The 25,000-nt window shown below is 45.3% G+C and overlaps 3 protein-coding genes across 3 annotated transcripts in view; 2 read left to right on the plus strand and 1 right to left on the minus strand.

Annotated features, from left to right (window-relative positions):
• The window catches only part of kalrnb (kalirin RhoGEF kinase b), a 70,920-nt gene extending 67,991 nt beyond the window's left edge, over positions 1–2,929 (plus strand). Inside the window, exons 46-47 of the mRNA XM_065023477.1 lie at positions 1–50; positions 333–2,929. The exon at positions 1–50 is cut by the window's left edge and continues 123 nt beyond it. Coding sequence (XP_064879549.1) covers positions 1–50; positions 333–515 — 233 coding nt within the window. The 3' untranslated portion in view covers positions 516–2,929. The remainder of the gene's footprint in view (positions 51–332) is intronic.
• A 14,080-nt stretch (positions 2,930–17,009) lies between these two features.
• On the minus strand, positions 17,010–18,836 carry cdk5r2a (cyclin dependent kinase 5, regulatory subunit 2a (p39)). Its single transcript, XM_029656308.2, has 2 exons — positions 18,331–18,836; positions 17,010–18,209 (listed from the first exon to the last, which is right to left on the minus strand). Exons 1-2 carry the CDS (start codon positions 18,751–18,753, stop codon positions 17,679–17,681), a joined length of 954 nt encoding a protein of 317 aa, XP_029512168.1. The 5' UTR covers positions 18,754–18,836; the 3' UTR covers positions 17,010–17,678.
• A 6,028-nt stretch (positions 18,837–24,864) lies between these two features.
• The window catches only part of fmnl2b (formin-like 2b), a 40,936-nt gene continuing 40,800 nt past the window's right edge, over positions 24,865–25,000 (plus strand). The window contains exon 1 of the mRNA XM_065023485.1: positions 24,865–25,000. This exon is cut by the window's right edge and continues 978 nt beyond it. The gene's annotated coding sequence lies outside the window, so the exon portion shown is untranslated.

Below are 25,000 nucleotides of genomic sequence, written 5' to 3' on the forward strand. Positions count from 1 at the left end.
ACGGACACAACACACACACACAGGCAGACGGCGAGGCACAGGACAACGAGGTGAGATGAGATTGAATCAACTTGATTGTTTCCTCTGAGAGAACACTGTCTTATAAATAGTATCAAATAACTAATGCTGTACATATAATAACCTGTATGTTACGCATGGCTACCAACAACATGTAGATACTCACCTTGGTGACTCATTATGTCTGCACAGTGTGTTTAACAAGTGTTTTATACCTCTGTGTGTGTGTGTGTGTGTGTGTGTGTGTGTGTGTGTGTGTGTGTGTGTGTGTGTGTGTGTGTGTGTGTGTGTGTGTGTGTGTGTGTGTGTGGAAGCTGGTGCTGGTGATCCAGGACTTCAGTGCGGTGCGTGAGGATGAGATCACGGTACTTCGCGGGGAACGGGTCCAGATTCTGGCATCCAACCAACATGGCCAGTGTCTGGTCTACCGACCGGCCAACACGGAGTCTCCGCCTGCAGAGGGCTGGGTGCCGCGCAGCGTCCTGTTCAACCACTAACTACCAGTTAGAACCAGTCAGAACCAGTTTAGAACCAGATATAAACAGTTACATAACCAGTTACGGCCCAGTTACACTTCACTGATGCCAGTAAGACCCAGTACCAATCACACACATCTGTCAACCTCTTAGTTACTGGTCCCAAATAGTTACACATAGTTTAAACTAGTTACATCAGTTACATACAGTCAGCTGCCCCAGTTAAACCAATCACACACACGTAGCAAACATCCTCAACAACCGGTAGCAACCATGAACACTAGTAACCAACTACTGGAGTTCCTCACACGGGTGAAAAGAGGCCAGAGAGCTGCAGGTCCAGACAGAGGGATATGAAGTGAATGGACACACAGTATGCCTATGGAACATCCCAACTGATGAGGTCAAACTGATGAGGCCAGTAAGGGCCGCTGCCAACTGATGAGGTCACTAATGGCTGCAGCCTATGGAACATCCCAACTGATGAGGTCCAACTGATGAGGCCAGTAAGGGCCGCTGCCAACTGATGAGGTCACTAATGGCTGCAGCCTATGGAACATCCCAACTGATGAGGTCCAACTGATGAGGCCAGTAAGGGCCGCTGCCAACTGATGAGATCACTAATGGCTGCAGCCTATGGAACATCCCAACTGATGAGGTCCAACTGATGAGGCCAGTAAGGGCCGCTGCCAACTGATGAGGTCACTAATGGCTGCAGCCTATGGAACATCCCAACTGATGAGGTCCAACTGATGGGGACACTAAGGGCCGCTGCCAACTGATGAGGTCACTAAGGGCTGCTGCCAACTGATGATGACACTAAGGGCTGCTGCCTTTGGAACACCCAAACTGATGAGCCACTAAGGGCCGCTGCCAACTGATGAGGTCACTAAGGGCTGCTGCCTTTGGAACATCCACACTGATGATGTCACTAAGGGCTGCTGCCTTTGGAACATGCCAACTGATGAGGTCACTAAGGGCTGTTGCCTTTGGAACATCCAAACTGATGAGGCCTCTAAGTGCTTCTGCCTCAGTCATTCCGGAACTCTGGGATTCTAGAATAAAACAAGACTGAGAACAGCTGTCAGAGACTCTCCCACCTCATTAAGGAACCAGACTCAAGTGGAGGGTCAAAGGTAAAATATATCTGCTGGAGACAAGCAAGAAATGACGTTGTAATAATGGTTGTTTTTACATATCGGTGAAAAAACATAGTGTCAGCACGTGATGTTTCTGCTTTCATGGCGTGGGGGTCAAAATAAATGGACTGAACCCTCACCCACCCACCCCAACCCATGACCCCGGTGAGGTGACATAATTTCCTGTTTGTTAATATGTGTAAAAGAAAGCGAAAGTCTCACCACATAAATAGAGCTCTGAGCGCATTATGAAGTATATATAGTTCTTATATGATTCATATATTCTGTTTTTCACCTGAATAGAAAACAGAGAGAAGAGAAGTATTGTCACGTTAACGTCTGTATGAGTGCTTGCATGTATGGTGTGTGTGTGTGTGTGTGTGTGTGTGTGTGTGTGTGTGTGTGTGTGTGTGTGTGTGTGTGTGTGTGTGTGTGTGTGTGTGTGTGTGTGTGTGTGTGTGTGTGTGTGTGTGTGTGTGTGTGTGTGTGTGTGTGCGTGCGTGCGCGCGCGTGCGTGTTGGTTGTCCTTTGGGTTCTGTTTGTATTGAATAGAAACCCCTGTGTTCTCTGTGTTTTTTCACTGATCAATCCCTGTGTCCCTTTGATGTGGTTTCCTGTTCCTGTAGAGCTGCTGTTGGGCAGTATGAAGGCCTCTAGAGTGTGCATCCTCATACTTTTAAATGTCACCCAGAGTTTGAACCGTAATATTATGCATTCTTTGTAAAATATGTAAATAGTATTTTACAGACATGATTTAACAGGACAACAGGGAGCTGGGGAACACGTCAGTTCATCTCCTTCATATTAAACAGAAGCCTTGCCGCCATATTGGATTTTCAGGTTTTAATTAACTGCTGAACTAGTTAACCCTTCAACTCTCCCCTGCTCAGGGTAAAAGTTGCCCTTCAGCACAGATCTAGGATCAGGTTACTCTCTCCCCAATCTGACCTTAACCGTGAGTAGAAACACTAAACTGACCCTAGGTCAGTGTCTGGGGGTAACTTCTAACCCCGGTTTGTATCTGCAGTGGCAGCACTGCTGCCTATAGCTTCATACTACACAGGTTATACAGGCTCTGGGCAAAACTCAAAAGACATCATATTCCCCATGTAGTGCACTACTTTTGCCTGAAGGAGTGCACTATATGGGGAGTAGGGTGTGATTTGGGACCTAGCCCCTCTTAGCCATACAGGTTATTATACAGTGATGTGTACTTGCAAAATGGCTGCTATCTCACCTCTATGAGTTCTGTATGGTGGTTTGTAATAAAGAGCATTTTTCATCTCTGAAATGGAACATGTGTATGTAGTCGATACTAATACTGTAGTCTGTCTGTATCTGTCTGTCGTTATGAAGGCACCGATGCATAGTGTCAAACGTCACACAACGGGGTTCACAGTGTAAATACACTAGCTGGCTTCCAGACAGTCTCTTAAGTAGCTGAATGTCTTCACCATGTGACAAAATGACACATTTGTCCATAAATGACACATTTGCACATTTGGCCAAAAATGACTAATTTGTCAAAAAAATCACTTTATTTCAATGGAATACTGCACTGAATGTGATCACGTGGTTCTCCATAGCTAGCTTGGCGGTCGTGAATATGCTACGCTAGAGTGATAAGGCCTTTCTATAGGAACCTTGTTGTGTCTCTTCATATACAGTGTAATGTACATGTACACTCTTTGACTACAGGCTTCCCTCATTAACACACACAGGATTCTACATACTTCCTCTATTAACACACAGGATTCTACATACTTCCTCTATTAACACACATGATTCTACATACTTCCTCTATTAACACACAGGATTCTACATACTTCCTCTATTAACACACATGATTCTACATACTTCCTCTATTAACACACAGGATTCTACATACTTCCTCTATTAACACACATGATTCTACATACTTCCTCTATTAACACACAGGATTCTACATACTTCCTCTATTAACACACATGATTCTACATACTTCCTCTATTAACACACAGGATTCTACATACTTCCTCTATTAACACACAGGATTCTACATACGTCCTCTATTAACACACATGATTCTACATACTTCCTCTATTAACACACAGGATTCTACATAGTTCCTCTATTAACACACAGGATTCTACATACTTCCTCTATTAACACACATGATTCTACATACTTCCTCTATTAACACACAGGATTCTACATACGTCCTCTATTAACACACACAGGATTCTACATACTTCCTCTATTAACATACATGATTCTACATACTTCCTCTATTAACACACAGGATTCTACATACGTCCTCTATTAACACACACAGGATTCTACATACTTCCTCTATTAACACATAGAGAATTCTACATACTTCCTCTATTAACACACAGGATTCTACATACTTCCTCTATTAACACATACAGAATTCTACATACTTCCTCTATTAACACACATGATTCTACATACTTCCTCTATTAACACACAGGATTCTACATACTTCCTCTATTAACACACAGGATTCTACATACTTCCTCCCTCATTAACACACAGGATTCTACATACTTCCTCCATTAACACACAGGATTCTACATACGTCCTCTATTAACACACAGGATTCTACATACGTCCTCTATTAACACACAGGATTCTACATACTTCCTCTATTAACACACAGGATTCTACATAGTTCCTCTATTAACACACAGGATTCTACATACTTCCTCTATTAACACACATGATTCTACATACTTCCTCTATTAACACACAGGATTCTACATACGTCCTCTATTAACACACACAGGATTCTACATACTTCCTCTATTAACATACATGATTCTACATACTTCCTCTATTAACACACAGGATTCTACATACGTCCTCTATTAACACACACAGGATTCTACATACTTCCTCTATTAACACATACATAATTCTACATACTTCCTCTATTAACACACAGGATTCTACATACTTCCTCTATTAACACATACAGAATTCTACATACTTCCTCTATTAACACACAGGATTCTACATACTTCCTCTATTAACACACAGGATTCTACATACTTCCTCTATTAACACACACATGATTCTACATACTTCCTCTATTAACACACATGATTCTACATACTTCCTCTATTAACACACAGGATTCTACATACTTCCTCTATTAACACACATGATTCTACATACTTCCTCTATTAACACACACAGGATTCTACATACTTCCTCTATTAACACACAGGATTCTACATACTTCCTCTATTAACACACAGGATTCTACATACTTCCACTATTAACACACAGGATTCTACAAACTTCCTCTATTAACACACAGGATTCTACATACTTCCACTATTAACACACAGGATTCTACATACTTCCTCTATTAACACACAGGATTCTACATACTTCCACTATTAACACACAGGATTCTACATACTTCCACTATTAACACACAGGATTCTACATACTTCCTCCCTCATTAACACACAGGAATCTACATACTTCCTCCATTAACACACAGGATTCTACATACTTCCTCTATTAACACACAGGATTCTACATACTTCCTCCATTAACACACATGATTCTACATACTTCCTCCATTAACACACAGGATTCTACATACTTCCTCCATTAACACACACAGGATTCTACAAACTTCCTCTATTAACACACAGGATTCTACAAACTTCCTCTATTAATGCACAGGATTCTACATACTTCCTCCATTAACACACAGGATTCTACATACGTCCTCTATTAACACACAGGATTCTACATACGTCCTCTATTAACACACAGGATTCTACATACTTCCTCTATTAACATACATGATTCTACATACTTCCTCTATTAACACACAGGATTCTACATACGTCCTCTATTAACACACACAGGATTCTACATACTTCCTCTATTAACACATACAGAATTCTACATACTTCCTCTATTAACACACAGGATTCTACATACTTCCTCTATTAACACACATGATTCTACATACTTCCTCTATTAACACACAGGATTCTACATACTTCCTCTATTAACACACATGATTCTACATACTTCCTCTATTAACACACACAGGATTCTACATACTTCCTCTATTAACACACAGGATTCTACATACTTCCTCTATTAACACACAGGATTCTACATACTTCCACTATTAACACACAGGATTCTACAAACTTCCTCTATTAACACACAGGATTCTACATACTTCCACTATTAACACACAGGATTCTACATACTTCCTCTATTAACACACAGGATTCTACATACTTCCACTATTAACACACAGGATTCTACATACTTCCACTATTAACACACATGATTCTACATACTTCCTCCATTAACACACAGGATTCTACATACTTCCACTATTAACACACAGGATTCTACATACTTCCTCTATTAACACACAGGATTCTACATACTTCCACTATTAACACACAGGATTCTACATACTTCCACTATTAACACACATGATTCTACATACTTCCTCCATTAACACACAGGATTCTACATACTTCCTCCATTAACACACACAGGATTCTACAAACTTCCTCTATTAACACACAGGATTCTACATACTTCCTCTATTAACACACAGGATTCTACATACTTCCTCTATTAACACACAGGATTCTACATACTTCCTCTATTAAGACACAGGATTCTACATACTTCCTCTATTAACACACAGGATTCTACATACTTCCTCTATTAACATACAGGATTCTACATACAGTGCATTCAGAAAGTATTCAGACCCCTTCTTTTTCCACATTTTGTTACTTTACAGCCTTATTCTAAAATGGATGAAATATAGTTTTTTTCTCATCCATCTACACACAATACCCCATAAAGAAAAAACAGCTTTTTAGAAATGTTTGCAAATGTATTATAAATGAAAACTGATATCACATTTACATAAGTATTCATACCCTTTACTCAGTACTTTGTTGAAGCACCTTTGGCAGTGTGTACAGCCTTGAGTCTTCTTGGGTATGACGCTACAAGCTTGGCACACCTGTATTTGGGGAGTTTCTCCCATTCTTCTCTGCAGATCCTCTCAAGCTCTGTCAGGTTGGATGGGGAGCATCGCTGCACAGCTATTTTCAGGTCTCTCCAGAGACATTTGATTGGGTTCAAGTCCGGGTTCTGGCAGTGCTACTCAAGGACATTCAGAGACTTCTCCAGAAGTGTAACGGCTGTTTGAAGAAGTGGACCAAAGCGCAGCGTGGTAAGTGTTTATGATATTTTAAAAGAACTGAACACTGAATAACAAAAACAACAAAGAGAACGAACAAAACCGAAACAGTTCTGTCTGGTGCAGACATAAAACAGAAAACAACTACCCACAAAACCCAGTGGGAAAAGGCTACCTAAGTATGGTTCTCAATCAGAGATAACGATAAACAGCTGCCTCTGATTGAGAATCACACCCGGCCAAACACACAGAAATAGAAAACATAGAACACAAAACATAGAATCCCCACAGCGTGACACTGCCACCCTAATGCTTCACCGTAGGGATGGTGCCAGGTTTCCTCCAGACATGACTCTTGGCATTCAGGCCAAAGAGTTCAATCGTGGTTTCATCAGAACAGATAATCTTGTTTCTTATGGTCTGAGAGTCCTTTAGGTGCCTTTTGGCAAACTCCAAGCGGGCTGTCAGGTGCATTTTACTGAGGAGTGTTTTCAATCTGGCCACTCTAACATTAAGGCTTGATTGGTGGAGTGCTGCAGAGATATTTGTCCTTCTGGAAAGTTCTCCCATCTCAGCAGAGGAACTCTTGAGCTCTGTCAGCGTGACCATCGGGTTCTTGGTCACCTCCCTGACCAAGGCCCTTCTCCCCCGATTGCTCAGTTTTGCCGGGCGGCCAGCTCTAGGAAGAGTCTTGTTGGTTCCAAACTTCTTCCATTTAAGAATGATGGAGGCCACTGTGTTCTTGGGGACCTTTAATGCTTCAGAATGTTTTGGTACCCTTCCCCAGATCTGTGCCTTGACAGAATCCTTTCTCTGTGTTCTACGGACAATTCCTTCGACTTCATGGCTTGGTTTTTGCTCTGATGTGCACTGTCAACTGTGGGATCTTATATAGACAGGTGTGTGCCTTTCCAAATCGTGCCTTTCCAAATCATGCTCAATCAATTAAATTGACCACAGGTTGACTCCAATCAAGTTGTAGAAACATCTCAAGGACGATCAATAGAAACAGGATGCACCTGAGCTCAATTTCTTACATTAATACAGACAGGATTCCACAGAATTAGTGCAATAATACAGACAGGATTCCACCTGATTTCTCCGTTAGCACACATGACCACTTCACAGTGTGTGTGTGTGTGTGTGTGTGTGTGTGTGTGTGTGTGTGTGTGTGTGTGTGTGTGTGTGTGTGTGTGTGTGTGTGTGTGTGTGCCAGCATGCCCTTCTGGGTGTTAGTAGATCATTGGGTATGATCCTGCCCTTATAAGGTAGTTTAACCCATAGGGGTGATAGCAGCACCTATGCAGGTATAGAAAGGAACGGTAGCACTTTACTTAACACCCACAGTCACAACATCTGACATAATTTGTCATAACACTGTCATGACCCATATATTTACACATGTTGTGATATATGTTGTGTTATGTTATGGCTGGTTATGGCACCTACATAAGTGTCAAAACCCACATTTATTCAAATTAGTTTTTTTCCTGCCAAGAAGTTTCCTTTCGTTTGAAAATGTGTTTCTTAAATCCTTTGTTGTTGTTGTTATGAATTCTTTACAGTCATGTTTTTTTCAATCATATTTTAAATCATTTGTAGAAAATACACTTTATGACACTGTCATGAAGCATTATGACCATCATAATCATATAAGCCAGATAGGCCGATCACGTACATGCTCTCATATCAGTCATCAGTCAAAATGAGGGTGTCTTGTCCTGCTCCTGAAATCTGCTCCTACATTCATTCCAGTCATCAGCAGCAGATCATTGGGGCAGGTGGTCAATAAAACCTACAATTATATGACATAAACATACTGTTCACACATAGGCTATGGTGTAAGGGAATCTGTTCCCTTGTGTGGGAAAACATTCCATAGAGGGTAGGGCCTAGGGGTGGTTTCTGGATGGGGCCATAGAGGGTAGGGCCTAGGGGTGGTTTCTGGATGGGGCCATAGAGGGTAGGGCCTAGGGGTTGTTTCTGGACGGGGCCATAGAGGGTAGGGCCTAGGGGTGGTTTCTGGACAGGGCCATAGAGGGTAGGGCCTAGGGGTTGTTTCTGGACGGGACCATAGAGGGTAGGGCCTAGGGGTTGTTTCTGGACGGGGCCATAGAGGGTAGGGCCTAGGGGTTGTTTCTGGACGGGGCCATAGAGGGTAGGGCCTAGGGGTGGTTTCTGGACGGGGCCATAGAGGGTAGGGCCTAGGGGTTGTTTCTGGACGGGGCCATAGAGGGTAGGGCCTAGGGGTTGTTTCTGGACGGGGCCATAGAGGGTAGGGCCTAGGGGTTGTTTCTGGACGGGGCCATAGAGGGTAGGGCCTAGGGGTTGTTTCTGGACGGGGCCATAGAGGGTAGGGCCTAGGGGTTGTTTCTGGACGGGGCCATAGAGGGTAGGGCCTAGGGGTTGTTTCTGGACGGGGCCATAGAGGGTAGGGCCTAGGGGTTGTTTCTGGACGGGGCCATAGAGGATAGGGCCTAGGGGTTGTTTCTGGACGGGGCCATAGAGCGCAGGGCCTAGGGGTTGTTTCTGGACGGGGCCATAGAGCGTAGGGCCTAGGGGTTGTTTCTGGACGGGGCCATAGAGGGTAGGGCCTAGGGGTTGTTTCTGAACAGGGCCATAGAGACAAACTGATCCTAGATCAGTACTCATACACTGGGACACTTAATGAATATGAGACCTAAGTTCTCACCACCACATGGGGGAGCTAGAGTCCACTAAATAAAGTCAGGCTCTGGACCAATACTTACAGGTGCATCCTTCCTTCCTTCCTAGAGGTAATCACTGATTGGTATGTAGATAAGTGAGTGGGAAGAGGGAAGGAAGGAAAGAAAGAAGCGATGTCAGTCAGGCGCGAGGGGCGGCTCACCCAGGCGTTGTACAAAGATTGGTGTGAGTTCCTTCCCTACTGTATAGTAATCATCATATATATAAACTCCCCCATGTATTTATTTGGACAGTGAAGCTAAAACTTTACATTTATCTGTATACTCCAGCATTTTGGATTTGAGATCAAATGTTTTATATGAGGTAACAGCACAGAATGTCACCTTTTATTTGAGAGTATTGCATACATATCTGTTTACTATTTAAATATGTATGTACTTTGTGTATCTAGTCCCCACATTTGGAGGTGTCAAAAGTGTTTGGACAAATTCACTTATCGTGTAAATTGAGTCAACAGTTTAGTATTTGGTCCCATATTCCTACCACACAATGACTACATCAAGGTTGTGACTCTACAAACTTGTTGGGTGCATTTGCTGTTTGTTTTGGTTGTGTTTTGGATGATGTGTTTTGTATTAGGCCGTCATTGTAAATAAAAAATTGTTCTTAACTGACTTGCCTACATAAAGTTTCAATAAAAAATGTAAAAATGATGTATCTAGTCTCCCCATTTGAAGGTGTCATAAGTATTTGGACACATTTAACTTATACTTTATTAAATATAATGCAAAGGTTAGTATTTGTTCCCATATTCCGAGCATGCAGTTACTACATCATGCTTGTGACTCGACATTTGGATGCATTTGCGTTTCGGATTATGGTGTGTCCAGTAGAAATGAACGGTACATAATGTATTGTGTTATTCTTTATTGTAAATAAGAATAGAATATGCTTCTAAACAATTCTACATTCATGTGGATGCTATCATGATTACATATAATCATGAATGAATAGTGAATAATGATGAGTGAGCTGCACAACGATCATGCCCCCAAAACATACTATCCTCTCACCATTACCAATAACGGGAGTTTTTTGGGGGGGTATGATATTTATGCCTCATTATTCAGGATTTATTCATGATTATCCATATAGTCATGGGAGCATCATGTAGACGTGTTCAGAAACATATTCTATTCTTATTTATAATAAAAGTGACTCCAAAATGACACAATACATTATTCTACTGGGCACAACATGTTTCACTTAACCTTTATTTAGCTAGGCAAGTAAGTTAAGAACAAATTCTTATTTACAGTGACGGCCGACCCCGGCCAAACCCGGATGACGCTGGGCCAATTGTGCGCCGCCCTATGGGACTCCCAATCACGGCCGGATGTGATACAGCCTGGATTCAAACCAGGGACTGTAGTGATGCCTCCTGCACTGAGATGCAGTGCCTTAGACCGCTGTGCCACTCGGGGGCCCATAAATTGCATTCCCAGCATTCACAGGGGAGTGTATGAGATGATTAGGTTTGGCCTGCTATATTCAAATACCTTTGAAAAGCTTCCTTCCAAACTGGGAAAAACACTATGTAAAACAATTCTGAGCCCACATCAACGACCAGACGATTAATTCATAAACCTCATGGAAATAGGTGACATAATGATTACAATGGTGTAGGGGGTTATATCTTTCTATCTAGCTTGTCCTCTCTCTCTCTCTCTCTCTCTCTCTCTCTCTCTCTCTCTCTCTCTCTCTCTCTCTCTCTCTCTCTCTCTCTCTCACACACACACACACCTCCCTGAGGCATAAAGTAAGTTCAACATCTTTCCATCCTCTTCCCTCTGTTTCCAGCCGATCAACCTTATCAGCTCTATCCGTTAAAGAGCAACTGCCTACGAGGTTTTTTGTCTAGAGGAGATGGAGCTTTTGTCAAACTTGACTTTTTGTAGCAGGTTTAAGAGAATTTAAGCAGCAGATTAGGAAGTAACGTAGCAGGTTAGGATAATTAGGTTAAGGGAAGGGTTAGCTTAAATTCCCCCAAAAACAATCTACTTTTGACGGCAAATTTGACAAAAGGTGTACCATGAAAAAGTGACGTATGTATACGAAGCTCTTCAGACAGGACCGGAACACCCAAAATGGAGTAGAACAACCCTCCACCTCTCGCCCCGCCCCTCTCGGATCCTGGCCAATTCCATCGCGAGGGAGTGTGTAAATTGCCCGTAGGCACAGATCTAGGTTCAGTTTACCCTCCCCCAAATCCTAACCTTAACCAAAAACTGGCCTTAGATCAGCGTCTAGGGTTCATATAGTCCTGCAGCAGGTGTGTCCGAGAAGAGTCAAACCCCCAACCCTTCTCATGTTCACGGTGTTACACCACCTATAAATCCAGGACACTGGCTCGAGCAGGTTCTGAAGGCTATACCCACCCATGAGAGAGAGGACGTCTCGGTTCTGACCAACAAGGCATCTCCATCTCCAGCTGTGCACCTTCAATGCAGGCAAGTGAGTCTTATAGGATAGGCTATATATGTTGCCCAAAAGTTTTATTTTCACAATCTGCTTTATGAAATTCCTTTATTCAAAATAAAATTATCTGCTGCTTCGAATAAACAGCTTTTGGTCAGCATCAACTCAACTTGATTTGATTTATTTTAGGCTACCGGTACATCACCAATGACAACTCCATAACTCCGTCTCTGGACTTTCCCATGGAGTCTATTCTGTCTGTGTTTGCCTAAATGTTTCCGTCTCGAGAAGGTGAGCACCATTCCAAATGGAGAGAGATCTGCACCTGCCTCACGCTGAGCCACGCGCACAATACATGATGAAGATGACGTTTTGTTCGTTCGGCTCGCGTTAAGCAGGTGCAGGAAAACTGCGTGAAAACAAAGCAACAACAAAAAACAAAGCAGACGGGAAAAGGGATAAAGTGAATGTGAATATAATTTGAAAAGGCGCTATAAACATATAATCCATCGACCACTCATTAGAGATTAGCCGGCTCTACAATATTCCCGTAGGGACAAGTAATTGGATCAGAGCCCAGTTTTGAGCAGATAGGCTACCAACGCAGGCATAGAGGCCTGTATAGCTGTCGCATAGACATACAAAGAAAAACTCTGAAATGACTTGTTCTACTTTGTTCTTTGTGTTGAGCAGGTGGGCACTATCTGCATGGAAGCGGAGTTCTAATGGCCGTTTCGTGCCTGTTCATTATTTAGTCAATATTGACATTGCCTTTTCTCTCGTGGGCAGAGAGAATAGGACCGGGGACGTGTGCTACCACGGAGATCCAAGTCCCTTCCAACAGTGTGGTTGAAATGGCACGGTAATAGTAGGGTAGCCTGATGGAGGAATCGGTTAAACATTAACGGGCCGTGCGTGCGGCCTGGCGGACACAGCGGAGAGCTTTCCAACCGGACCAAATGTCTGACAACGAACTACGTTTAATAAAGTCGAATAAAATGTATTTAAATGAAGATGAATAATAGGCCTATAATAACACACACACACACACACAGGTCAAGAGGGTCTTGGTGGAGCTTGCGTGATGACTTGCTGCCTGGGGTGTGTGTGCCTGCACATTGGTAGGTGTTATTGCTGCCTGAGGGGTGTGTGCTTTTAACAGACAGTCAAATGTGTCACAAATTAATCATGCAAACACCCTGGGAGTTCCTGATTGTCAAATAGGTTGTGTTCCATGTTTCTGATTGGCCCTTAAATGAGATAGAAAGGAGATAAGAGAAACCCTGAGGCTTTAGGCCTACCTCTCTCTGTCTCACTCTCTGTCTCTCTTTCTCTGTCTCTCTCTGTCTTTGTCTCGGTCTCTCTCGCTCTCTCTCTCTTTCATCTCTCATCTCTGAGTTTGGGTGGCAGGAGTCTGTTTTTCACATTTGCTCTTTAGGAAGATTAGTTTCCAGGCTAACATGTGGTTGCTTGGTAACGGGTGGCGCAAGTCATTTCCACCTCTGCTCACTATTCAAACGGCCTGACCTTACAGGCGAGCAGGACAACACTCACACAACGCTGAAACAACACTCACACAATGCTGAAACACTCAAATGTCATAAAACAACTTCACTCAAAATGATAACAACACTGTGTGTGTGTGTGTATGTTTGTTTGTGAGTGTGTGTGTGTTTGGTGTGTGTCAGGACAACACTCACACAACGCTGAAACGCTCAAACAACATAAAACAACTTCACTCAAAATGATAACAACACTGTGCGTGTGTGTGTGGTGTGTCAGGACAACACTCACACAATGCTGAAACAGTCAAACAACATAAAACAACTTCACTCAAAATGATAACAACACTGTGTGCGTGTGTGTGCCCAGATGTTATCAGGTCAGGTCATGCAAATGATGCATTTGCCAATAAAATGGGACTAACTGCTATAGAGGGTGAAGGACTGAAGGTTTAAAGTGTTGAGGGAGTAGTTAAATAGTTATGTTAGTTAATGTCACACACACACACACACTGTGACTCCTTTTAGGACCACTAGGTGGAGGCATCAGCTCATAGATACAGAGCACTTAGCATCCCATGACAAATACTCAAATTCTTACCAGAAGTGGAACCTTTGTTTCCAACATGGCAGCCTTTATAATGACAGTAGGCTCTAAATGAAACAAAGTTTTCCAAACTCTGTGAAGGCCCATCGCTATGCTACATACAGTATGTGTTTTCTATGAGTCTGGGGCCCATATTCATAAAGCTGCTCACAGGCCCAGGGCTGTCAAAAATGTGATTTCCTGTGTTTTATATATATTTCCACACTAGGAGGTTGGAATAATACTGTGAAATTGTGAACATTTTGATAAAGCCCTTTTCGTGTAAGAGCTGTTTGAAAAGACCTCCTGAAATCACAGCCTGTTGTGGTGGGATGGAGTTTCAGCCAGCCTGGTGATCCAGGCGGTAATTTAGTTAATAGACCAATAAGAAAGAGAGTTCTAAACCTTTCTGCCAATAACAGCTAGTTTTCAGTTCCCCCCCCACCACCCAGACCACTCCCAGACAGTTCTAGCTAAATTCTAGCTTGAAAAATTGCTCTTTGCTAAGAAGCTATTTTAGTTCATTTTTGGCCATTTTAATTGAGAACAATCACAGTAAGGTACTTCATTTTTACCCAGATATGATTTGATATTGAGATGAAAACAGCTGCATTGGACCTTTAAAAGAGGAAGTGCTGATCTAGGATGAGTTTTGCCTTATTAGATTGAATCCACTGATCCTGGATCAGCACTTCTACTCTGAGATAGTTTGTGAATAAGGCCTCTGACCTCCTCTCAGAAGTACACCTGCTTTAATGATGAAAGCTGAATGTGTCCAGTTGATCCTGTGTCTAACATGTTCAATGGGCCTCACTGGTTAACGTAACTGTCCAGTGAAAATCTCACCTTTAGAAGTTCACATTCTGTTAACTCAAACCCAAATAATGTTGTTGACTCATCCTATACTCATATTTGTGGCCAAAGCATAAATTGGAGGGGGGAAAAAAACACTTTAAAAATCCCACCTCAAACGTGTATCTCAAACAGACTGGTTTAAAAAATGCTTGCTATTTACACATAGAGGATGATGTGGAGGATGAGCTGGCCAATCAGTGGTCTACTTGCGTGAATATTTTTAATGGCCGGTGTATGTCCACACCGTTCTGTTGTTGGGCTAAACCCACACCATTCCTACATAGAAAAACTGATTTTTAGCATACTTAATGACCATTTTTTAGGAAGGAAAGCTATTTCACTCATATTGTCATTAATTATAGGTCATATTTCATAGAAATCTAGAAACACTGGACAATTACTCTTTCTCTTTTAGCCCTATGCTCTGTTATTGTAAGGAGGCATCTGTTATACATTGTAAGACATTGTAACAATACAAGTATTATACCTTAGAATATCTGTGTGTGTGTGTGTGTGTGTGTGTATATATATAAGCCTACATTATGAGCAGATGAGAAGATGTGTTCATCTTTGCCATAAGTCACCTCTGTTGTAGGCTAATAATTTCATATTGATTCTCTCCTCTCTCTTTCCTTCTCTCTGCAACCTGCTGCCTCCGCGGCGTCTCCATGGTAACCAATGTTCCGTACGCTGTTGCTGATGGTGTGAAGTTGCATAACCGGTTTTCCCCCTTAATCGACACAAACAGTAGCCTACATCACGTCAAAGAAACTGATTATTATTATTGCACCTATGGAGATTAAAAAAGGCCTATCCTTGCCGCCCAACAAAACGACTGGGACTGAAATAGGCTAAATGAAGAAGCGTGCCTCTTTGGGAGATGAGGAGTAGTCCATGTATAGGCTAATACATCCAAAACATTAGCATTATTTTAACACATATTTGTTGTAGCCTGATCAGGAAACAGATGATATGAGTTTGAGGAGGTTTAGAGAACACGAGTTGTGTATCTTTTCTATCGTTTTGTTTCATGGCCATGTGAGCTGGTGTAAAGTCTCTCTCTCGCTCTCTCTTTCTCCCTCCTCTCTCTGTCTGTCTTTCTTATCCCCATTGCTGTCTCGGTTGTTGCCTTGGAGACGGAACGGGAATGCAGCAGCGGCTGGTAGAGAAAATGTTGAATTCCACCTTCCCCCGGCTCGCGACTCCGCAGTATCTCCCCTCCTCTCTTCTCCTTCTTCACAGCGCCACTTCTATCAGACTGCAGCAAAACTCATCCAATCACCTGCTTGGAAAACTGCACCACGTGTTCCGTCTTCCTTTATTCACAAATTTTTAGCTCTGCGCTCGAGCTGATGAGTCATCATAGAATGGCAACACACACGCACAGATGGAGATAGTGATGATGAGGAGAAGAAGGAGGTGGTGTTGATGATAATGGAGATGATGACGATGATAAAAAAAGATGACACTGGTGAAGATGAGATCACTGTTAAACTCCAGTAGGCTACATTATCACACTCCCATGCAGCGAGGTTTCAGCACCACTCGATTTCAGAACCATGGACAGCGACAATAAGAAGGCCTTGCATTCATCCAAGGGCCGCTTGCCGCAGAGATCACTACTCCAGTTTTTCTTTCTATAAAAAGCCCACCAATAAACCTTGATTTTGTCAATTGAGCAATATGTCTATAGAGGTTCTAAATCTGAGTATGGACGCAGTGTTGACCTGCATGGCTTGATCTCATCTGAACTTTGATTGACTCGTTTTGACCTATAGCCTCGTTGACCAGGACCTTAACACAGCTGGGGACATTATGTGCCCACGGACATCAGTACCAGCCCAGCTGTTGCTTCACTGTAGAAGGCTATTGGCTAGCCTTTTGGGGTTTCCAGAGTCGTAGGCTTATAATCAGTCATAGAGATGGTGTTGCTCTGGGTCTAGTAAAACTAAAGCTGTCCATAAAGTGTACACCTCTGATTATTACATACAGAGCCAACTTTCAGCGTTCGTCATACTGCATGTTCTTGATCACATTAATCACAAGGCAATTCAATTAAACATTGCTGGGAGGCACGGGGACCGTTTGTAACGATTTATACTTGTATTTTTGAATGTACAATATATAAAACAGAACGTTTTATAATACCATAGTAACAGTTGCCACATGTTAACGGTAAAGAATCCCGTTGGTTTGAAGTGGTAAAATAGTACATTCAACGTTCAGAGGGGGTGGGGGGCAGGCAGCGTCTCTCGCGCCACTGAGCCCAGTCCCTTGGAGAGCACGGTGTCGTTCCCCCTCTTATGAAACGAATATATACATTTTCCCCAAAACACTGACGCGCTATAAGCTATCACTTTAGTCCACCGTATAATAGCCTATCCATTTCTCAAAAGCCACAATAACGATACAATCAGAATACTTTTTATACAGCATGCAGTAAAGTTAACTATAGCTATCTCTTTCCGCCCAAAGTCCCGTGTAGTGTCCGTTAGATTCCCCGAGCTTTGACCGAACACATGACACGACAGTTCGGTAACGGGGCGAGGTGAAGCTAGGCGTGTGACTGATTCCTCCTGATTCCAGACTCAGGTTCCCGATCAAATCCCCGTCGTGCGTTAGTCCGGTTCACCAAGCGTATACATTCAATCCCCGCTCAAACAACCGGCGGGTGTGTGGCTGGTGTCCGCGACCGTATCCTAAACCAAATCCCCCTCCCCCTCGCTCTCTCCTCCCCTCATCCAGTTCTTAACGATCCAACTCGCTTATCCGTTTCCCGTCTTTCTCCTTCTCCTTCTTCTCCTCCTTCTCCTTCTTCTCCTTCTCCCTTGACCCTCCCTCGTTCTTCAGGTCCTGGAACACCTCGGTAAAGTAGTGCGGGTCTGCGTTTATCCTCAGCATTGGCCCGCTCATCCGGTCAATGAGACCAAGGGCCCGCTCCCAGAAGGCCTCCCGGCTGGACTCCACCAGGAACGGCTTGAGCGGGTAGGAGATCTCGTTGCCCATGTAGGAGTAGGCCAGGTACAGGCAGGTGAGGAAGGTCGCCTGCAGCTCGTATTCAGACCCCGTGTCTTCCTCCACGGCCTCTCGGCAGAGCAAGTAGACGAAGACCAGGTTAGCCGGGGTGATGAAGCCCTGGTCCTGCCAGCCCTGCACTAACAGAGCCCGGTCCACGTTACGGAACCACAGGATGACCTCATTGGTCGTGAGCTCTTTGAGCTTGAAGCAGCGGCGGCAGAGAAAGTCAGAGAGACACCTCAGGAGCTCGCCGGTGGAAGCCTGGAGGACGAACAACACAAACAGTTAGGCACACACACACACACACACACACACACACACACACACACACACACACACACACACACACACACACACACACACACACACACACGTTGCCCACCTGCACCACCACCCTCCGAGGGGAGATGAATAAGCGTCCATTCTGGGTCTGCCGCCGGGTCTGGTCTGGTACTGTAGGAACAGGCACAGGAATTGGCCCGGGTTTGGGCCCTGTCGCTTTTCGGTCGAGTATTCCGTTGGACGGTTGTGATTTCTTGATGTTGTCGGTGTTGAGCTGGTCCACCAAGGGATCGGATTTGGCCTGGCTGGCGTCGGGTTTGGGATTCACCTTTTTGGCATTTTTCTTCTTGGCCGATGCGGCGACCAGCCTCTTCCACGTCAGAGCATGGAGCAGCACCGAGTGGCGCTTCTTTAGGCTCTTCTCCTGTGGTTTCCCGCCGGTCGCAAGGTCCGGTTTCTCGTCCACACACACACCGCCCGCTGCCTTCCTTGACCTCGGCGACAGAGACAGAACAGTACCCATGTCTGCAGCGCCTTCCAACACACGGAGCTTCCCGAGCTTTGTGTCCCAGTCCGTATCGATGGGGTGTTCGAATAGTTTAATTAAAGTTCACACACACAGCTACATTGACGGTTTGACCGCGGAGAGTCCAGAGATGTCCAGAGGTGTGTGATACTCGGTGATTCCAGCAATATGCGCGAGATTCACTCACACATTTCTCTCTCTCTCTCTCTCTCTCTCTCTCTCTCTCTCTCTCTCTCTCTCTCTCTCCTCTCTCTATCACACACACGTTCACGAATCACGATCACACACACGCTGTGCCACTCCTTCTGTCGCAGCGCAGCGCGCGGCACTCAGCTCTTGGAATGGACAGAGGCCGGTAACTGCAGGTGCGCGAGAGATGCTGCCGGTTTAAAAGCGTTAAACGGGAGTTACAGCTCCAAATATCCAACCAGAGAGGATGGTGCTTAGATTGACAGGTTATTCGACCAATGTGTGTACGTGCGTGCGTGCGTGCGTGCGTGCGTGTGTGTGCGTGATGCCCTCCATATCTCCAGCTTGTTGAGTGTTAAAACAGGCTGCAGATGTTCATGGGGGAGAGAGAAAGAGTGAGAAAGAGAAAGAGATAAGAAGGTGAGAAGGACTCACAGGAGGAAGAGTGAGGGAAGGAGGGTGAGAGATGAGAGGCAGATGGAGAGAGAGGGAAGGAGGGGGAGAGATGAGAGGCAGATGGAGAGAGGGAAGGAGGGGGAGAGATGAGAGGCAGATGGAGAGAGAGGGAAGGAGGGGAAGAGAAGAGAGGCAGATGGAGAGAGAGGGAAGGAGGGGGAGAGAAGAGAGGCAGATGGAGAGAGGCAGATAGGTGAGAGGGAAGGAGGGGGAGAGGAAAGGAGGATAGGGAAAGGGGGATAGGGGTGAGGAGGATAGGAAGAGGAGGATAGGAAGAGGAGGATAGGGGTGAGGAGGATAGGAAGAGGAGGATAGGGGTGAGGAGGATAGGGGTGAGGAGGATAGGAAGAGGAGGATAGGAGTCAGGAGAATAGGAAGAGGAGGATAGGAAGAGGATGATAGGAAGAGGAGGATAGGAAGAGGAGGATAGGGAAAGGAGGATAGGAAGAGGAGGATAGGGAAAGGAGGATAGGAAGAGGAGGATAGGAAGAGGAGGATAAGAAGAGGAGGATAGGAAGAGGAGGATAGGAAGAGGAGGATAGGGAAAGGAGGATAGGAAGAGGAGGATAGGAAGAGGAGGATAAGAAGAGGAGGATAGGAAGAGGAGGATAGGGGTGAGGAGGATAGGAAGAGGAGGATAGGGGTGAGGAGGATAGGAAGAGGAGGATGGGGAGAGGAGGATAGGAAGAGGAGGATAGGGAAGAGGAGGATAGGGGAGAGGAGGATAGGAAGAGGAGGATAGGGAGAGGAGGATAGGGAGAGGAGGATAGGAAGAGGAGGATAGGGAGAGGAGGATAGGAAGAGGATGATACGGAAGAGGAGGATAAGGAGAGGAGGATAGGGGTGAGGAGGATAGGGGTGAGGAGGATAGGAAGAGGAGGATAGGGGTGAGGAGGATAGGAAGAGGAGGATATGAAGAGGACGATAGGAAGAGGATGATAGGAAGAGGAGGCTGGGGAAATGAGGATAGGAGGAGGAAGATAGGAAGAGGATGATATGGGTGAGGAGGATAGGAAGAGGAGGATAGGGGTGAGGAGGATAGGAAGAGGAGGATAAGAAGAGGAGGATAGGAAGAGGAGGATAGGGAAAGGAGGATAGGAAGAGGAGGATAGGGGTGAGGAGAATAGGAAGAGGAGGATAGGAAGAGGAGGATAGGAAGAGGAGGATAGGGAAAGGAGGATAGGAAGAGGAGGATAGGAAGAGGATAGGAAGAGGAGGATAAGAAGAGGGGGATAGGGTTGAGGAGGATAGGAAGAGGATGATAGGAAGAGGAGGATAGGGGTGAGGAGGATAGGAAGAGGAGGATAGGGAGAGGAGGATAGGGGTGAGGAGGATAGGAAGAGGAGGATGGGGTGAGGAGGATAGGAAAAGGAGGATAAGGAAAGGAGGATATAGAAGAGGAGAATAGGGGTGAGGAGGATAGAGAAGAGGAGGATAGGGGTGAGGAGGATAGAGAAGAGGAGGGTGGGGTGAGGAGGATAGGGGTGAGGAGGATAGGAAGAGGAGGATAGGAAAAGGAGGATAAGGAAAGGAGGATAGAGAAGAGGAGAATAGGGGTGAGGAGGATAGAGAAGAGGAGGATAGGGGTGAGGAGGATAGAGAAGAGGAGGATGGGGTGAGGAGGATAGGAAGAGGAGGCTGGGGGGGTAGGAAGAGGATGATAGGGAAGAGGAGGATAGGGGTGAGGAGGATAGGAAGAGGAGGATAGGAAAAGGAGGATAAGGAAAGGAGGATAGAGAAGAGGAGAATAGGGGTGAGGAGGATAGAGAAGAGGAGGATAGGGGTGAGGAGGATAGAGAAGAGGAGGATGGGGTGAGGAGGATAGGAAGAGGAGGATAGGAAAGGAGGAGGAAAAGGAGGATAGAGAAGAGGAGGAGATAGGGGTGAGGAGGATAGAGAAGAGGAGGATAGGGGTGAGGAGGATAGAGAAGAGGAGGATGGGGTGAGGAGGATAGGGGTGAGGAGGATAGGAAGAGGAGGATAGGAGAGGAGGATAGGGAAAGGAGGATAGGAAGAGGAGGATAGGAAGAGGAGGATAGGAAGAGGATAGGAAGAGGAGGATAAGAAGAGGGGGATAGGGTTGAGGAGGATAGGAAGAGGATGATAGGAAGAGGAGGATAGGGGTGAGGAGGATAGGAAGAGGAGGATGGGGTGAGGAGGATAGGAAAAGGAGGATAAAGGAAAGGAGGATAGGAGGAGAATAGGGGGAGGATGAGGAGGAGGAAGAGGAGGATAGGGGTGAGGAGGATAGGAGAAGAGGAGGATAGGGAGTGAGGAGGATAGAGAAGAGGAGGATGGGGTGAGGAGATAGGGGTGAGGAGGATAGGAAGAGGAGGATAGGAAAAGGAGGATAAGGAAAGGAGGATAGAGAAGAGGAGGATAGGGGTGAGGAGGATAGAGAAGAGGAGGATAGGGGTGAGGAGGATAGAGAGGAGGAGGATGGGGTGAGGAGGATAGGAAGAGGAGGAGGATGATAGGAAGAGGATGATAGGGAAGAGGAGGATAGGGGTGAGGAGGATAGAAGAGGAGGAAGAGGAGGATAGGAAGAGGAGGATAAAAGGAAGAGGAGGATAGGGAGAGGAGGATAGGGGGAGAGGAGGATAGGGGTGAGGAGGATAGAAGAGGAGGATAGGATAGGAGGGAGGAAAAGAGGATAGGAAGAGGATATAAGAAGAGGAGGATAGGGTTGAGGAGGAGGAAGAGGAGATAGGAAGAGGAGGGATAGGGGTGAGGAGGATAGGGGTGAGGAGGATAGGAAAGGAGGAAAAGAGGATAAGGAAAGGAGGATAGAGAAGAGGAGAATAGGGGTGAGGAGGATAGAAAGAGGAGGATAGGGGTGAGGAGGATAGAGAGGAGGATGAGGAGGAGGGGGATGGAAGAGGAGGATAGGAAAAGGAGGATAAGGAAAGAGGATAGAGAAGAGGAGAATAGGGGTGAGGAGGATAGAGAAGAGGAGGATGGGGTGAGGAGGATGGGGTGAGGATAGAAGGAGGCTGGGGGGTAGGAAGAGGATGATAGGGAAGAGGAGGATAGGGGGTGAGGAGGATAGGAAGAGGAGGATAGGAAGAGGAGGATAGGAAGAGGAGGATAGGAAGAGGAGGATAGGGAGGGAGGATAGGAAGAGGAGGATAGGAAGAGGAGGATAGGGAAGAGGAGGATAGGAAGAGGAGGATAGGGAGGGAGGATAGGAAGAGGAGGATAGGAAGAGGAGGAGGAGGATAGGAAGAGGAGGATAGAGAAGAGGTGGGGTGAGGAGGATAGGGGTGAGGAGGATAGAGAAGAGGAGGATGGGGTGAGGAGGATAGGAAGAGGAGGCTGGGGGGGGTAGGAAGAGGATGATAGGGAAGAGGAGGATAGGGGTGAGGAGGATAGGAAGAGGAGGATAGGAAAAGGAGGATAAGGAAAGGAGGATAGAGAAGAGGAGAATAGGGGTGAGGAGGATAGAGAAGAGGAGGATAGGGGTGAGGAGGATAGAGAAGAGGAGGATGGGGTGAGGAGGATAGGAAGAGGAGGATAGGAAAAGGAGGATAAGGAAAGGAGGATAGAGAAGAGGAGAATAGGGGTGAGGAGGATAGAGAAGAGGAGGATAGGGGTGAGGAGGATAGAGAAGAGGAGGATGGGGTGAGGAGGATAGGGGTGAGGAGGATAGGAAGAGGAGGATAGGAAAAGGAGGATAAGGAAAGGAGGATAGAGAAGAGGAGAATAGGGGTGAGGAGGATAGAGAAGAGGAGGATAGGGGTGAGGAGGATAGAGAAGAGGAGGATGGGGTGAGGAGGATAGGAAGAGGAGGCTGGGGGGGGGTAGGAAGAGGATGATAGGGAAGAGGAGGATAGGGGTGAGGAGGATAGGAAGAGGAGGATAGGGGTGAGGAGGATAGGAAGAGGAGGATAGGAAGAGGAGGATAGGGAGAGGAGGATAGGGGTGAGGAGGATAGGAAGAGGAGGATAGGGAGAGGAGGATAGGAAGAGGAGGATAGGAAGAGGAGGATAGGGAGAGGAGGATAGGAAGAGGAGGATAGGAAGAGGAGGATAGGAAGAGGAGGATAGAGAAGAGGTGGAAATGGTGGATGAGAGGAAGGCAAAAAGAGTCTGGTGGTGGACATAACTGCTTCTATCCCCTCCCTCCCTCCCTCCCTCCCTCCCTCCCCTCCCTCCTGTCACATTCCATTCTCTCTCCTCCCCGCCATCTCTGTTTGCTCATTACCCATCCATCCATCCATCCATCCATCCATTCATCCATCCATCCACCCATCCATCCATCCATCCCCTCTCCCTCATTTGTGTTCAACTGGTTCTACCCTTCTGCCCAGGTGTTAATTTGTTCACTTCTGTTGGTGTAGTTAAAAGGACTGGTAAAAGAGACATGGTGGGAACTCCCTCTAGTCTGGCCCATGTTTACATCAATCCAATACTTTGAACGTCCGGGAAGGGCTGCACATTTCGGAGAAAACGGTGGAGATTTGGGACTGAGGGAGAGAGGTGTGTTAGCTGTGAGAGCCAATCGAATGCTTTTAAATGTGTAGGGAGGGGCTCACACTTCTGAGAGAAAAGTGGAGATTTGGGATGCAGAGAGGCGTGTGAGCTGTGAGAGCCAACCAGAGGCAACCCTCCCTCCACAGAGCAGAGCGCTGCATCACGACACCACCTCCTACTGCATGGCTTTATGGCCAATGCAGCCTTTATGAGACTTTCATCATCATTTTGCTCTTTCCAAATACTCACCCAGCTAACAGGGTGGCCATTTATGGCTCATGCATGGTATTGCACTTTCATTGCTAAACAAAAATCAATTTCTCACTGACAAAATCAGGTAGATGTAATACACGTATTGTCCACAAGAGGTCATGCGCACACCGTGATGGTGAATGCCCCCATCTGTTCAGATATCAGTCAGAAACGGGGACAAAGGCGGCTTAGCAGGCGTGGATTCAGGATGATCTGACACTACAGGCCCTGAATACATGTTTCTGCTGACTTTTTCATTTGCAAACCTGACTATAAGAGAAAAAGGCCCGAGATGTTGGGGATTTGTAGCCTACTGACCACATCGTTTGGAATTAAAAGGAAGGCCTATATTTTTTATGTATTGTATCTATGTATTTTCAATTTTATTATGAATAAAACTGTTTTGATACTTGTGGGTCTAGTAGGTCGTACTATAAGGTCTTGCTATACGCATATCTTGGCCATAGCCATGCATCTGACCCCAAAATAACTCAATACCAAAGCCACTAACGTCGTATAAGGCCTAATTATGAATTAATCCACTCATTTAATTTGTCTATGAAAGCCAGTATTTAAGTAGGCTAAACATGTGTAGTGGCAATAGTAGGCTCAGACTGCCTGTAAAAATAACAGCCCAAACCAGAAAGGTAGAATATGGGTGAGAAATCAGCAGGCCCATTATAGGCCAATAGGACAGGCCTATTCATAGAAATGGACCTAATAAAGGAGGGGTCAGAAGTCTGGACAATGAGCATCTGTGAGATAGATAGCTCGTCGTTAAACGATTAAGACTCTAACTACCAGGATGCATCAGAACAAAACAAAGCCTCTCCCCTCTGCTCTGGGTAGAGATTGCCCAAAATATGATAGTATCA

Source organism: Oncorhynchus nerka, linkage group LG2 (assembly GCF_034236695.1).
Source record: "Oncorhynchus nerka isolate Pitt River linkage group LG2, Oner_Uvic_2.0, whole genome shotgun sequence".
NCBI classification, from domain to species: Eukaryota; Metazoa; Chordata; class Actinopteri; order Salmoniformes; family Salmonidae; genus Oncorhynchus; species Oncorhynchus nerka.

Excerpts from the sequence above, each read along its gene's own strand:
- cdk5r2a (XM_029656308.2), bottom strand. The coding sequence starts at position 18,753 with ATGGGTACTGTTCTGTCTCTGTCGCCGAGGTCAAGGAAGGCAGCGGGC. Across the intron at positions 18,210-18,330 it reads CTCGGAGGGTGGTGGTGCAG|GCTTCCACCGGCGAGCTCCT; the intron begins GTGGGCAACGTG and ends TTCGTCCTCCAG.